We start from the raw sequence: 15,884 nt of genomic DNA on the forward strand, positions 1-15,884 counted from the left end.
TGATGAAGTCCCAATGGTTCATTTTTGCTGTTTCCCTTGCCTTCTTAGATGTGTTTTGCAAGAAGTTGCTGTGGCCAAGTTTAAAAAGGTTGCTGCCTGTGTTCTCCTCTAGGATTTTGATGGATTCTTGTCACACATTTAGATCTTTCAACCATTTTGAGTTTATCTTTGTGCATGGTGTAAGAGAATGGTCCAGTTTCATTCTTCTGCACGTGGCTGTCCAATTTTCCCAGCACCATTTATTGAAGAGACTGTCTTTTTTCCAGTAGATTTTCTTTCCTGCTTTGTCGAACATGAGTTAACCATAGAGTTGAGGGTCCATTTCTGGGCTCTCCTTTGATCTATGTGTCTGTTTTTCACCAGTACCACAGTCTTAATGATCCCAGCTTTGTAGTACAGCTTAAAGTCAGGCATTGTGATGCGCCAGCTTTGGTTTTCTTTCTCAACATTCCTCTGGCTATTCAGGGTCTTTTCTGGTTCCATACAAATCTTAAGATTATTTGTTTCAACTCTGTGAAGAAAGTCCATGGTATTTTGAAAGGAATTGCATTGACTGTGTGAACTGCTCTGGGTAATGTAGACATTTTCACAGTGTTTATTCTTCCAATCCATGAGTGCGAAATGTTTTTCCATCTCTTTGTGTCTTCCTCAATTTCTTTCATAAGTGTTCTAGGTTTTAAAGCATAGATCATTTACCTCTTTAGTTAGGTTTATTCCTAGGTATCTTACGATTTTGGATGCAATTATAAATGGGATTGATTCCTTAGGTTCTCTTTCTTCAGTCTCATTGTTAGTGTATAGAAATGCCACTGATTTCTGTGCATTGGTTTTGTATTCTGCCACATTGCTGAATTGCTGTATGAGTTCTAGCAATCTTGGGGTGGGGGCTTTTGAGTTTTCTATATAGTATCATGTTATCTGAGAAGAGGGAGAGTTTGACTTCTTCTTTGCTAATTTGAATGCCTTTTATTTCTTTTTGTTGTCTTATTGCTGAGGCTAGGACTTCTAGTACTATGTTGAATAGCAGTGGTAAGAGTGGACATCCCTGTCATGCTTCTGATCTTAGGGGAAAGGCTCTCAATTTTTCCCCATTGAAAATTATATTCGCTGTGGGCTTTTCATAGATGCCTTTTATGATACTGAGAAATATTCCCTCTATCCCCACACTTTGAAGAGTTTTAATTAGGAAAGGATGCTGTATTTTGTCAAATCCTTTCTCTGCATCTATTGAGAGGATCATGATTCTTGTCTTTTCTTTTATTGATATGATCTATAATGTTGATTGTTTTACAAATGTTCAACAACCCTTGCATCCCAGGAATAAATCCCACTTGGTTGTGTTGAATAATCCTCTTAATGTACTTTTGGATCCTATTGGCTAGTATCTTGGTGAGAATTTTTGCAACTATGTTCATCAGGGATATTGGTCTGTAATTCTCCTTTTTGGTGGGGTCTTTGGTTTTGGGATCAAGGTAATGCTGGCCTCATAGAACGAGTTTGGAAGTATTCCTTCCATTTCTATCCTTCGAAACAGCTTCAGTAGAATAGATATTATTTCTTCTTTAAATGTTCAGTAGAATTCCCCTGGGAAGCCATCTGGCCCTGGACTTTTGTTTCTTGGGAGGTTTTTGATGACTGCTTCAATTTCCTCATGGGTTATTGGTCTGTTCAGATTTTCTATTTCTTCCTGTTTCAGTTTTGGTAATTTGTAGGTTTCCAGGAATGCATTCATTTCTTCCAGATTGCCTAATTTGTTTGGTGTATAGTTGCTCATGATACGTTTTAAAAATTGTTTGTATTTCTATGATATTGGTTGTGATCTCTCCTCTTTCATTCATGGTTTTATTATTTGAGTCTTTTTTCTTTTTAATAATTCTGGCTAGGGGTTTATCTATCTTATTAATTCTTTCAAAGAACCAGCTCCTGGTTTTGTTGATCTGTTCTACAGTTCTTCTGGTCTCTAATTCATTGAGTTCTGCTTTGATCTTTATTATTTCTCTTCTTCTGCTTGGCTTAGGCTTTATTTGCTGTTCTTTCTCCAGTTCCTTTAAGTGTAATGTTAGCTTGTGTATTTGAGATTTTTCCAATTTTTTTTGAAAGAAGCTTGTATTGAGATGTATTTCCCTCTTAGGACTGCATTTGCTGTATCTCAAAGATTTTGAACAGTTGTGCTTTCATTTTTGTTAGTTTCCACGAATCTTTGTAATTCTTCTCTAATTTCCTGGTTGATCCATTCATCTTTTAGTAGGATGCTCTTTAACCTCCAAGTGTTTGAGCTCTTTCCAAATTTCTTCTTGTGATTGAGTTCTAGTTTCAAAGCACTGTGGTCTGAAAATATGCAGGAAATAATCCTAGTATGTTGGTATCGGTTGAGACCTGATTTGTGACCCAGTATTATGTGGTCTATTCTGGAGAAAGTTCCATGTGCACTTGAGAATAATATGTCTTCAGTTGTAATAGGACAGAATGTTCTGTATATATCTGTGAAATCCATTTGGTCCAGTGTATCATTCAAGGCCCTTATTTCTTTGGTGATCTTCTGCGTAGGAAATTTGTCCTTTGCTGAGAGTGCCATGTTGAAGTCTCGTATTATTAATGTATTATTATCTATGTATCTCTTTACTTTACCTGGGAACCACCCAGGCGTCCCAACCCTCTAAGTATGATATAGTGTTCCTCTTCATCTCTTATTACAGTCTTTGGATTAAAATCTAATTCATCTGGGATCCCTGGGTGGCGCAGCAGTTTGGCACCTGCCTTTGGCCCAGGGCGCGATCCTGGAGACCCAGGATCGAATCCCATGTCGGGCTCCCGGTGCATGGAGCCTGCTTCTCCCTCTGCCTATGTCTTTGCCTCTCTCTCTCTCTCTCTCTGTGACTATCATAAAATAAATAAATAAATAAAATCTAATTCATCTGATATGAGGATTGCTACCCCAGCTTTCTTTTGAGGTCCATTTGCATAGTAAATTATTCTCCACCCCCTCATTTTCAATCTGAAGGTACCTTTAGGTTAAAATGAGTCTCTCACAGACAGCATATAGATGGTCTTGCTTTTTTATCCAGTCTGATACCCTGTGTCTTTTGACTGGATCATTTAGCCCATTCACGTTCAGAGTCACTATTGAAAGATATGAATTTAGTGTCATGATATTACCTATACAGTCCCTGTTTTTGCAGATTGTTTCTTTGGGCTCCCTCCTTCACTTACAGGGTTCTCCTTAATATTTATTGCAGAGCCAGTTTGGTGGTCACATATTCTTTCAGTTTCTGGCTATTCTGGAAGCTCTTTATCTCTCCTTCTATTCTGAATGACAGCCTTGCTGGATAGAGTATTTTTGGCTGCATGTTTTTCTTATTTAGTACCCTGAATATATCCTGCCAGCCCTTTCCAGCCTGCCAGGTCTCTGTGGATAGATCTGCTGTTAATCTGATATTTCTCCCCATATAAGTTAGGAATCTCTTGTCTTAAATTGCTTTTAGAATTATCTCTTTATCTCTGAAATTTGCAAGTTTCACTATTATATATTGGGATGTTGATCAGTTTTTGTTGATTTTGGGAATGGATCCTGTCTATCTCTTGGATATGAATGCCTGTTTCCTTCACCAGATTAGGGAAGTTCTCAGCTATGATTTGTTCAAATATACTTTCTGGTCCTCTCTCTCTCTCTCTCTACACCCTCTGGAATCCCTATATTATTCTTTCTCAAACTGTCACATAATTCCTAGAGTCTCTCCTCATGGGCTCTTGTTTTTCTCTTTTTTCCTCAGCTTCCTCCTTTCCATTGACTTGTCTTCTACATCATTCACTTTCTCTTCTGGCTCATTAACCATAGCAGTTAGAGCATCCAGTTTAGATTTTATTAAGAATAAAATATTCTTAATTTGGCCTGATTAGATCTCAATTCTGTAGTAAGAGACTCTATAGAGTCTTTTATGCTTTGTTCAAGAGCCACCAGTAATTTTATAATTGTAATCCTGAATTGTATCTCTGACATCTTATTTAAATCCATATCCATTAGATCTGTGGCAGAGTGTTACTTCTGGTTCTTTCTTTTGTGGTGAATTCTTCCTTCTAGTCATCTTGTCCAGTGCAGAATGGCTCTCTGGGACTGTGCTCCACCGGTAGCATGTCGCTCTGTTGGTGGACAAGAAGCTCCAGGGACGCCAGTGTCCTTTGAAGATGCCAACTGAGCTTGCAGAGGCACTCCTTCCAGGAATGCAGGGACTGTGCCCAGGAGCAGAGTCAAACACTCCAGCCAACCCTCTTGATAAAGATCATCTAATGAAGCTTAGTCTTACCATACAATCTGTCAGCTGTGCTCCTTATTATTACACGAGTTGAAAACTTATGTCCATGTGATAACCTACATATGAGTCTTTATAGTAGTTTTACTCATAATTACCAAAAATTGGAAGCAACAAGATGTCCTTGAGCAGGTGAATGGTTAAATAATCTGTGGTGCATTCAGATAATGGAATATTATTCAGATCTAAAAAGAAATGAACTTTCCAGCCACAAAAATATAGGGAGGAATCTAAAATGCATATTGCTAAGAGAAAGAAGCCAATCTGAGAAGGCTGCATACTGTTTGATTCCAACTACATGACATTCTGGAAAAGGCAAAACTATGGAGACAGAAAATGGATCAGTGGTTGCCAGGGCTTGGATGGGGGCATCGGGGAGGGATGAATAGGTGTCACACAGAGGAGTTTTTAAGGGCACTGAAAATACTCTGCATGACATCATAATGATAGATATGTGCCATTATACATTTGTCCAAACCTATAGAATCTACAACACCAAGAATGAAACCTAAGGTCAACTATAGACTTTAGATGATAATAATGTATCAATATTGGCTCCTCAGTAACAGAGATGTACCTCACCAATGCAAGATGTCAGCACAGCAGACTGTGTGCTGTGTGTGGGGTGAAGTGATAGACGAGAGTGCCCTTGACTTTGCACTCAATTTTTCCAGTAATCCTGTACTGTTGTTGTTGTTGTTTTTTTAAGGATTTTATGTATTTATTCATGAGAGACACATACACACACAGAGAGAGAGAGAGAAGCAGAGACACAGGCAGAGGGAGAAGCAGGCTCCATGCAGGGAGCCTGACATGGGACTGGATCCGGGATCTCCAGGATCACGCCCTGGGCTGAAGGCGGCGCTAAACCGCTAAGCCACCTGGGCTGCCCCCCTGTACTGTTTTAGAACAGAATCTATCAATTTTTAAAAATTGTCTAATAATATGGCCACAAAACTTGATGGAGAAAGCAAGAAAGTTAAGTCAACTTGCCAGAACAGACTCATTACAAATTGTACCTCTCCAGGGTAACATTGTTGAAAACGTGTCAAAATAATGTTTTAGAGTACCTCATTGTAAAGGGGTCCTCCCCCACCCCACTCCCCTTCCAGGTACTCCCTGCTGAAATAAGGAGGGTGAAGCCCTCCTCTGTTGGGGCCACTCCTAGCAAATTGCTGGGTAGGGGAGAACAAGCCATGCCAACACTACCACCTAGTGGTCGAAGGCAGACTTGCAAAAGCGTGGCTTGGGGCGATGCATTTTCTGGGAAGTTAATCCCTATGCCCACATCCCTTTATAAATCCAGGAGAAAGAAGGAATGGGGGAAGGAGGGAGGTAAAGGGGAGGGGTAAGTAGAGCTCAGCTGTCCAAGTGGCCACGTACCTAATATTTTCCATCAGACAGACCGACCAAGGCAGAAGGGTCAGATGAGGAGAGCCCAGAAGGCTGCTATATGGGTAAGGTACTGAAGGATCCGAAGGATCTGTTTGCTTAAACGTGTCTCTGCAACGTAACAGTGCCTGTACACACTGCTTGATCTCGATTCCCACTGTACACCACTGGCCAAAGCACAGGGACCCCCTCATTCAATGAGTCTCTAGCAGGGGCTTCTTCTGGACCAGGCACTCTCACAGCTGCCTGGGGGGAATGCTATGTCTACAAGACTGTCCATGCCTTCTGGAAACATGAGCAGCCTTCTAGCCCTCTTTCCTGGTTGCAAAGAGATGGACCCCTTGACTAGGAAAAGGGAGCAAGAACACATACCTTGGAGGGTGACTCTGGAGCCAGAGGAGGGAGAAACCGGGCGCCTGGCCAAGCATCATCAACTGCCAGGTGCTTGGGGGAGACCCACAAGGCAAGACGCAAGGAGGCAGTGAGCAGGAGAGTGGGCTCCCCTCTGGCTCTGCTTCAGGTCTGGGGGGACAAACAGATTCAGCAGCCTTCGGCGAAATACTTAGCCGGTTAACAGGTGGCCGATTGTGGGCAGCTTTGCCTCGACAGAGGAGCATCCGTATCATGAAGGGGCTCCAGGCGGACTTTCAGCCCCACAGCTCTTTTCAGATTGGCCTATGCTACGGGTTCTGAGGGTTGCCAAAGCGATGGACTGCTCGCTGGGGGGACTACAGCAACAGGAATGAGGGACGCCTGGGTGGCTCGGTCGGTTAAGCATCTGCCTTTGGCTCAGGCCATGATCCTGGGGTCCTGCAATCAAGCCTCACGTCAGGGGTCACTGCTCAGTGGAGAGTGTGCTTCTCCCTGTCTCTTTCCTCCTTTTCCCCCACTTATGCTCTCTCTCAAGTAGATAAATAAAATCTTTAAAAAACAAACAACAGAAATGTTTGTTGACATGAACCCTGCTTTGTCAGGGTTCATGGTTCTAGAGGCCAGAAATCAAGGTGTCAGCGGCGTTGTGCTGGCTCCGAAGCTCCAGGGGATGATCCTTCTTTGCCTCTTCCAGCTTTCGGGGGCTCCTGCTGCTCTTGGCTTGCGGCTGCATTGCTCTGGCCTCTGCCTCCATCCTCATATCACCTCCTCTCCAGCGTCTCTGATGCTACATCCCTTTTTTTTTTTTTTTTAAGATTTTGTTTATTTATTCATACAAGACAGAGACAGAGACAGAGAGAGAGAGAGAGAGAGAGAGGCAGAGACACAGGCAGAGGGAGAAGCAGGCTCTATGCAGGGAGCCTGACGTGGGACTCGATCCTGGGACTCCAGGATCAGGCCCGGGCTGAAGGCGGTGCTAAACTGCTGGGCCACCTGGGCTGCCCGCTACATCCCCTTCTATAAAGACACTGGCCACTGGATTCCAGGTCCCCCTAACCTAAGGTGACCTCATATTAACTCAATCACCTCTGCAAAGACCCTGTTTCCAAACATTCACAGGTGCTGACAGTTAAGACGCCAACACGCCTTTCCAGGGTCGCCTTCAACCCAAGCATCCTGCCTGAGTCACTTTGTAGACTAATCCACCAAGAGCTGCGTTCTTCCCCCGTGGGTGCTGGAGCTGCTTTCGCTTTGGTGTCACATCAGGAAAACACAGTGGTTCAGGGTTGGTGTTTCTGGTCCTTTGGTGGGTCTGCAGCTTCGAGCTCCTCTGAGTTAAAAATCATAACTTTCACGCCGTGGGAGCTCCCTTCCCTGGACTCCCGTGAACTCCATGGCTATTTCAGGAAGGATCAGGATTTTCCCTGGAAAACAGCAAGGGCCCCAGTGTTGTAGATGGTGTTGAGATGAAAATGTTCGAGCCATACCATCAGCCACCCCTCTTGATAAAGATCACCTAATGGAACATAGGATAACTACCTGCTTAGCTGTTTCTGCCCCAGCAAAGGGCCGTGTTCCCGCAGCCTGGCCCGTGGCTACCCCGGGACATCGTTGATAACCAGGATGATTCTTACAAAAAGATCACCTCCCGTGGTGTCCTTCGGCTCCCAAATGCCCAGTGCATTACTTCGGGAGGAAAGGGACTGTGATTCCACCTTGAAGCAGCTCCTTAGTGGCTGGTAGCAAATTTGAACAGGTTGTCCCCACTGGAAGGTGAGCAGGTACTTGATGGGGGTCATATGGCTTCTGGGCCCCCCTCCCATGGCAAGTGTTCAGCATACATGATCTTGCAGCAAACAGACAAAAGATTTCTAGCTAAAGCCAGGCCACGTCCATCAGCCTATCCCACTTTGCTGCTTTGTTTTCTCCTTGAAGCTCATCATCTGCATTTTTTATTTATGATATTATCAAGATTTGGGGTCACTTTGTTTTGCCTACACTCCTGCATTAGTTGCTTATGGCTGCTGCAAAAAAAAAAAAACAAAACAAAATAAACCACCGCAAACGTAGTGGCTTAAACCCACACAGACTTACTGTCCTGTAGTTGTAGGGATCAATGCCGCAGCGGGTGTTACTGGCCTCACTAAAATCAGGGTGTCAGCAGGGCAGGGCTGCGTTCCTTCCTGGCAGTGGCACCCATCTTCTTGCTTTCCCGGCTTCTAGAAGCTGCCTGAAGTTTTGGCTTGTGGTCCCTTTCCATCTTCAAAGCCCCAGTCACACCGCTAACCTTTGCTTCTCTTATTCCACCTTTTTCTTCCCCAGCTGACTCTGCTGCATTCCCTTTTCCATCTTTTAGGAATACATGGGATGCCACTGGCCTACCCAGAGTCCAATGTCATCTCTCTATTTTTAAAGTCAGCTAATTTCACGACTTTCAGACTTCATCTGAAACATATTCACACATGCCAGGAATTAGGGTGTGAACATCTTTGGGGGGCCATTATTCTGCTCACCATGGCCTCTTGCCCCAAGGTAGGTTTCATAAAAGCAGGAATTTTTTTTAAAGATTTTATTTATTTATTCACGAGAGACACAGAGAGAGGCAGAGACACAGGCAGAGAGAAGCAGGCTCCATGCAGGGAGCCCGATGTGGTACTCAATCCTGGGACCCCGGGATCATGACCTGAGCCGAAGGCAGACGCTCAATCCCTGAGCCACCCAGATGCCCCCAAACCAGGCATTTTTGTCTATATTCACGTAGAAAGAATGTGATGATGTCATTTTCTTACTTGTCCTTCACTACCTCCATGGCCTCCCTACAGGATCCGGCATCCTTGGCGGCAGGGATCTGCCTGTGTTCCCGCCATCATGGGCCCTGAAGATAAAGATTTAGGCACAAGGGAAGTGATGTGGGAAACTCTGGGGGAAGTGGGGAAGGGAGGCGAGGAAGGAGCCTACACTGGATGCATCAGTGGGCAGGTGACCTCGGCCGGCTTGGCGGTTCCTCGTGCACAAGTGTGGGGCACACCTCTCAGCTGCCCAACCAAAGGGTGTGGAAGCTGGGGTATGAGTCTTCCAACTGCCAGCAAGGACAATAGCTGGAGGTGTTGACTCCCCAGCACTTTTGGCTGAGAAGTCCTGGAAGGGGGTGTCTCAGGTGCTTCCAGAAGGACACTGATGGCTTGTGAGCATGGGAGGGGATTGGGTGGAGTGCCTGCTACAGCCCTATGCACCTTAGGGTTCCTGGTAGGTCTGAAGATGCCTACTTCTTGTGTGAGATGGGGCTGTTTTACAGCAAGATGGCAAGAGCTCTGTGCAAATCCTGTTTCTTGAAGGTACTTGGATGACCAATTTGTCCCAGTTTGCCCAGGATTTTCCTGTTTTTTTTTTTTTTTTAAAGATTTTATTTATTTATTCATGAGAGACACAGAGAGAGCCAGAGATACAGGCAGAGGGAGAAGCAGGCTCCCTGCGGGGAGCCTGATGTGGGACTCAATCCCAGGACCCTGGGATCATGACCTGAACCAAAGGCAGAAGCTCAACCACTGAGCTAACCAGGTACCCCAATTTTCCTGCTTTTTGCACTGAATCTCCCCCTCCCTCTCCTCACCCCTGTGCTCAGTCTGGGGAAAAGCTGGATGGCTGGGTCACCCTCTCTTTGACTAGGTCATGCTGAGATGAGTTAGTTAGTGATTCATAAGGTGCTGTTATGTATGCAACTCTCCTGGAGGCGCCAGGAGTTAGCTTGTCTACACTGTGTGTGGATGTAGAGATTGATGCTGTACATCTGCTTCACCCAGTTCCACAACCTGGTCTGCCTCCCTTGAAATAGAGATACAACACACACATCGTGGTGGTTTATAATTTGAAGACCAGGTCACCGTGTTGGATGAGAAAGGGCAGTGGGGTATCTGTGCCCGGAAGTCTTGGGACCTCTGTGTGGTTACTGCCATTTCTTTACCTTTATCAAAGACATGAATGAGTAACTATGTGGTGCACCCCTGAGTACTTCCCATGACTGGACCCTATATAAAGGATGCAGTGCTCTAGGCTGACCACTCACCTGTCCCCTCAAACTCCTCAAATATCTTAGAAAAAGGGTATTTCTAGCCCTAGTGAACTCATGGGGGTCTTTCTTCCCTCTAGAATTTTCCATGGATTGTTCCTTCAGATTCTTAAATGCCTTTTTGACTCCTCGCCAAGGCTTATAAGGTGCCCTTCCTCCGTGCTCTCAAAGTCTTTGGTGCTTGCCCCCTGGCACCCACCACATTGTATTATAATCACCTGTTATCTTGCCCAAACCTCTACTGGACTGTTTTAGCCTGCTTGGGTGTCTGTAATGAAATACAGTAGACTGAGCTGCTTAAACAGCAGAAATTTATCTTCTCACAGCTTTGGAGGCTGAAAGTCTGAGCTGAAGGTGTCAGCATGGTTCAGTTCCCAGGGAGGGCTCTTTCCCGGGCTTGCAGATGACCACCTTCTTGCTGTGTCCTCACATGGGTTTGCATGGCGGTTAGGAGGAGAGACAGAGACAGAGAGAGAGAGAGAGAGAGACCTAACTCTTCCTTTTTATATAAGATCACCAACCCTATCAGATTAGGACTCTACTCTTATGATCTCTTTTTTGCTTTAAATATCTCCTAGAAAAAAAAAAGTAAAAATAAATAAATAATCTCCTAGAAGCTCTGTCTGCAAACACAGCCACTTTAAGGAGAAGGGCTTCGACATATGAATCTCAAGGGCACAATTCAGCCCATAGCATAGACTGTAAACTCCATAGACTGTAAATGAGGCAGGGACTGTGCCTCATTCCCCGCTGAACTCCTGGTACAATAAGTGGCGATAAATATTCACTGAGTAAACAGATGCATGAATGAAACGATAAAGATATCAGAAAGTGCTGGCTGTATTCCTCCCAGCACCTCTTTGAGGGGGGAATGCCAGTAATGATTTCATTCATTCATTCATTCATTCATTCCAACCTCCTTCAACTGGGTCTTCCTTTTCTGTAGAGGCTGGAGCAGCAGAAACTGCATTTCCCAGCCTGCCTTGCAAACAGGGCTCCACATATGATTCAGGAGCTGCAGATTAGATGAGGCCAGGAAAACGCAGAATTCGGAACAGGATTAAGTGTGCAGAGAGGCAGAGGTTAGAGGCATCTTTTTTCTCTCTCTCTCATGAAGATTTAGTAGGTTTGAGGACCCACTGAAGGTATTTTATCACCGAAAGCAAAGGCAAAGCTTCTGTCACTGGAGTCAGGGACTCCAGAGCTGGGCAGCTTCCTGATTCCAGAGCTTCCCGTGGAGTGAGTTAGAAGTGGCAGCTCCCCTGGTGGGTTAGTTCTGGGTATTGGTCTGTGAGTCATTCCTGGAAGCCTTCTCTGCAGCCTGCTTTTTCAGCCCTTCTGAAGATTTTATAAGCACATAAATCTGTTATTAAATGCATTTCTGCTTAAAATAGCTAGACTGGTTCCTATAACTGCAGGTGGACCCTGCCTGAAACAGAGAGCAACTCTCAAACCCATGGCACAGCTGAAACCTGAGAAGATGAAGAGCTACCCAAAGCTGTAGAGGTCATAAGTGCCTCTGTAGGTGGATGGCCCAGTGAAGAAGAGGCAGGATGGTGTAGGGAGTGGGTTTGCAAAGTGGTGTGGTTCCTGCAGACATAGAAGACCGAGGGCAAGAGCAGAAAGACCACTCAATGAAAGGATAGCAACAGTAGGAGATGAGAAACCTTAGGGAATAAATAACCACAAGTACACCCTAGCAAGCTGGCTTAGTACGAATGGAATGTGAGGCATGGCAGTGTCACAGGCGGAGGGGTCAGAATGAAGCTTGGGGTACACGTGCATCCCTGTGGGCCAGGCAGAGGCCTCAGGTTTCAGTGAGATGCTTGGTGACCCTGGTGACATTGGCTCTGGGATTCAGATGGAATGTTGATGCAGAGTTGTTTTTCTGTTTCTGAAGTTCCCCAGAAGCTGGTGGATAAGGATGCTGTGACTCTGGGGGAATCTGGTGGCTGGCAGCCCTCTTTCAGAGACACACAGCTTAGAAATTCCCAGAGTCCTGTAGCTGCGCTGGAGAGCATCAACCCCTCCCCAGATATTGGAAGTATTCACAGTACCCAACCCACAGGTTCAAGGACACAGAGAATGGATTCTGAAGCAGAACATTCAAACCCACCAGCATCAACCAGGAGCTGATGTAATAGGTCATAATACCTGAGAACAGTTGGATTTGATTGTTCCACTGATGGTGAAGCTCAAAAGTCTTGTCACCCTCCAATGGTCCCAAGCCAGATACCTCATTTGCGTCTGCAATGGGGCTCAAATGGCCCTGAGTATAAGAAGGAAGAGGATTCCAGCTATGGTGTATTGATAATTGGAGAAAATAACCTCCCACAACACTGTATTTTGTTATGTGGCCATTTGCTGCTGTTGTTGAGGCCACCATGAGATTTCCAAGACTATAGTAATCATAGTGTTGATGTTGATAAAACTGATGTCATGATACAAGTTTGAAAAAATAAATAAACTAATAGCTTTTGACGAAGTAAAATTTCTTTGGTGACTTGGTGTCGCATGCAGGATTCATTGGGATGGATCCAGTGATCACATACTTCTGATTTACCGGGTTCATGTGCTAAACATTCTGATTCCTGGGCCCAATTTATACTTGCTGATTTGGAATTTCTGGGAATGGTGCATTTATAAAAGTCTCAGATTTATAAAAGTCTCAGATGGTTAAAATCTGGAAGTTCTTGATCTTAGGCATTCCTGTCGAAGGAATAATCTGACTATGAGGTCTTTTAATACTTGTCCCAAGATGTTTTCCAAGGAATCTGAGGACGGAAAGAATGGGCCTGGCAGCCTCTGAGTAGACAAGCTTAAGAGTTCTTGTCCTGCGTGCTTGGCTCAGTGTAGGAGAAGGGAGATAGGCTCAACTGGCTCTTTCCTCCCCGGTGTCTGATGGCTCAGCTCCCTGAGCTGGGGGCCACCTCAGGTCTCACAGCCCCACACCTGTCCACGAGCTTGCGAGAGCACTAGTCCATTTTATGCCATCATGGATCTCAGAGTAAGTACATATCCATGTATTTATTATCCACCGTGATCCAATGGGACTTAAGATGTTTGATTTACCAGAGTAGATTGCATAAATTTCACTAAAAAATCTAAAGTCTGGTCCTCTTCTTTTCCCCCCAATACCTTGATTTTGGACTTCAGGCCTTCAAAATGCTGAGAGAATAAATTTCTATTATTCTAATTGCAGCATGATATATGTAACCGAATATTTATCATTTTAACTGTTCGTAAGTGTACAATCCAGTGGCATTAAATACTTTCTCAGTCTTGTATAACCAACACCACTGACTTCACCTAAAACGTTTTTATCAGCCTCCAAATAAATTCTGTATTCATTACCCAACAGATCTCTCTCTTTCCCTATCCTCAGCCCCTGGTAACCTCTATTTTATCTTGTCTCTATGAATTGGACCCTTCTAGGTACCTCATAGAAGTGAAATCATACAGTGTTTGTCCTTCCTTGTCTGGCTTGTTTCACTGGGCAAAACTTTTTCAAGACTCGTCCATGTCGTATCATGTGTCAGCATGTCATCCTTCATCATGGTTGAACAAGGATCCATTGTAGGTATAGACCACATTTGGTTTTTTTTTATCCCCATCTGTTGTTGGACACTGGGTTTGTTTTACCTTTTGACTATTGTGAACAATGTTGCAGTGAACGCTGATATACAAATATTTGTTCGAGTCCCTGCTTTTGATTCTTCAGGGTTTACACGGAGAAGTGGAATTGCTGGGTCGTGGGATAATTCTATGTTTAATTTCTTGAGGAACCACCAAACTATTTTCCACAGTGGCTGCACCATTTTACATTTTTTCTTTTTTTAGTCAATAAAAGGGATTTGTTTGGCTTGTGTAACAGAGAAGTTGGAGGTGTAGCCCACATGGCTTGCTTCAGGATCTCACTTGATCCTCTGTACTTGGCCTCGCTCCATCTATCCTGCCTGTCAACCACCACCTGCATGTCTTCCTCAGGCTCTACATGATGGGAAGGTGTCTGCAGAGCTCCTGCATCCAGCCATGTTTGAGTTTGTCTCATTGACTCTGAGTTCATTGGAGAAACTTTAGGAATCTGATGTACCGGAGGGTGGGTGATTGGCTTCTGGAAGACAAAGATAGAAGTTGTGGCCACACCTTTCCCATTTGGTAAATTTCCCCCCACTTGAGGCAAAATCAGCCTCTCCTCCAACAGCACTAGGTTTGTGGATAGGGATCACCGTTCCCCCTGGTGTGCAGAGACTGTGTCATTCAGGGCTCTTCAGAAAAACAGAACAAAAGTGGATTTGTTATGGTATATTAGCTCATTGGATTACGGAGGCTGAGGAGTCCTCTTGCTGTCGGCAGGCTGGAGACTCAGGAGAGCTGGTGATGAAATTCAGTCTAGGGGGAGCCAAGGGTAGGAGAAGACTCATGTCCCCACTGAAGCAATTGGCCAGATCATCTCTTCCCCTGGCTTTTGTCCTATTCAGGTTCTCAGTGGATTGGATGGTGGTCTCATTGGGGAGGGGATTCTACTTCACTGAGTCCCCTGATTCATACACTAATCTCCTCTAAAAATCCACTCCCAGAAACACCCAGAAAGAACTTGGGCACTCAACCCATGATGAATCACCCTGACATAAAATTAACTGTCGCAGTCACTCAAGTTCTCCATCACCTTTGATTCTTCCTTTTTTCCTTGACTTTCACATCCAGTTCATTGCTCTGCCTACCCAACTCTCCCCTAGAGGATAGTTTTTCTTCTATCTTATTCCCTCCCACTGAGAGCACTCATTTCAATTTGTATAGAGTGGTTGCCACAGGCAGCCCAGGTGCAGAGGTGATAATGTACTCTTGGAGGTCTACTTGGTAAAATCACCACAGAATGGAAGAGATGGGCTGTGTGTAGGTCCTCTAAAGGAACAGAATCACTTCTCTCTTGTGACCAATGTCACCTTGAGGTTAGAAGGCATTCTCGGGAGACCCACTGAATATAGGAGAAAGGTATGGTTAGTCAGTAATATTTAAGCAATGTGACCAGTAAGGAGTCTAGAGGGAAAACAAGGTGGGGAAAAGTCAGAAAGTAGCAGGTAGAAGAGTCCTGGCCACACAGCTGTGTAGCCAATGCTTTATCATCAGACATTTCTCACAACCCATGATAAATGCTTCTCTGTCCTGAATCCATGTTCAACAAGCAACCTACTGGCTACTAATTGGCATCCCAAATACTTGCATTCCTGAAAAGCAGCACCTTGGATGGGAGCCCTGAGTGCCCCAGGACATTGTGATAAAAGTCCATTGCTGGATCTTTGTTAGAAAGGAAAGGCACTCTGAGGGGCCAGAGGGCAGATGTAGAGCTCACAATAGAGCACAGTCCTCCCACAATGGGCAGAGCTCTTGATGTGAACTCCAAGTCATCAGCTACCTGTCTGCTTAGCCAGTGTCACCTGCATGGCGATGCCATTCAGGGAAGGCTTCCTTCTCCGATACACAGATTTGAGTCCCACTTGCCCTGCATTTGGTCATCCTTGATTCCTCACAATGTCCAAGGGTCTCAAAACTTTGGCCTGAATCTGGACTGAATCCAAAGACTCACAAAACTGAGCTTCTTGTTAAAGGCACAGAATCAAAAATGTGTCTCAGCTGTAAGTCCTAGGAGGCCAGGGTGATCACTAGAGCCACAGCATGCAGGAGGACACTGGCCTTGGATCTTTCCATGTTCTCACTCCCTTACTCTGCAGCCATGGCTACCCACT

At 44.8% G+C, this 15,884-nt stretch overlaps 1 protein-coding gene across 5 annotated transcripts in view; it reads left to right on the forward strand.

Moving 5' to 3' along the window:
- The window catches only part of LOC140621613 (chloride intracellular channel protein 6), a 99,912-nt gene that overhangs the window by 16,461 nt on the left and 67,567 nt on the right, over window positions 1-15,884 (forward strand). For 2 of the 5 annotated variants that reach the window (XM_072806863.1, XM_072806867.1), the window contains exon 3: window positions 13,573-13,717. The exons of 1 other annotated variant lie outside the window; for it this stretch is intronic. Coding sequence is in view for 1 of the 4 variants with exons in the window: in XM_072806861.1 (XP_072662962.1) it covers window positions 13,573-13,713 (141 nt within the window). In the remaining 3 variants the exon portion in view is untranslated. The remainder of the gene's footprint in view (window positions 1-13,572; window positions 13,718-15,884) is intronic. 2 more of the 5 variants (XM_072806862.1, XM_072806861.1) reach the window with 1 other exon arrangement.

The sequence above is a fragment of the Canis lupus genome, chromosome 30 (assembly GCF_048164855.1).
Source record: "Canis lupus baileyi chromosome 30, mCanLup2.hap1, whole genome shotgun sequence".
In the NCBI taxonomy this organism is placed as follows: domain Eukaryota; kingdom Metazoa; phylum Chordata; class Mammalia; order Carnivora; family Canidae; genus Canis; species Canis lupus.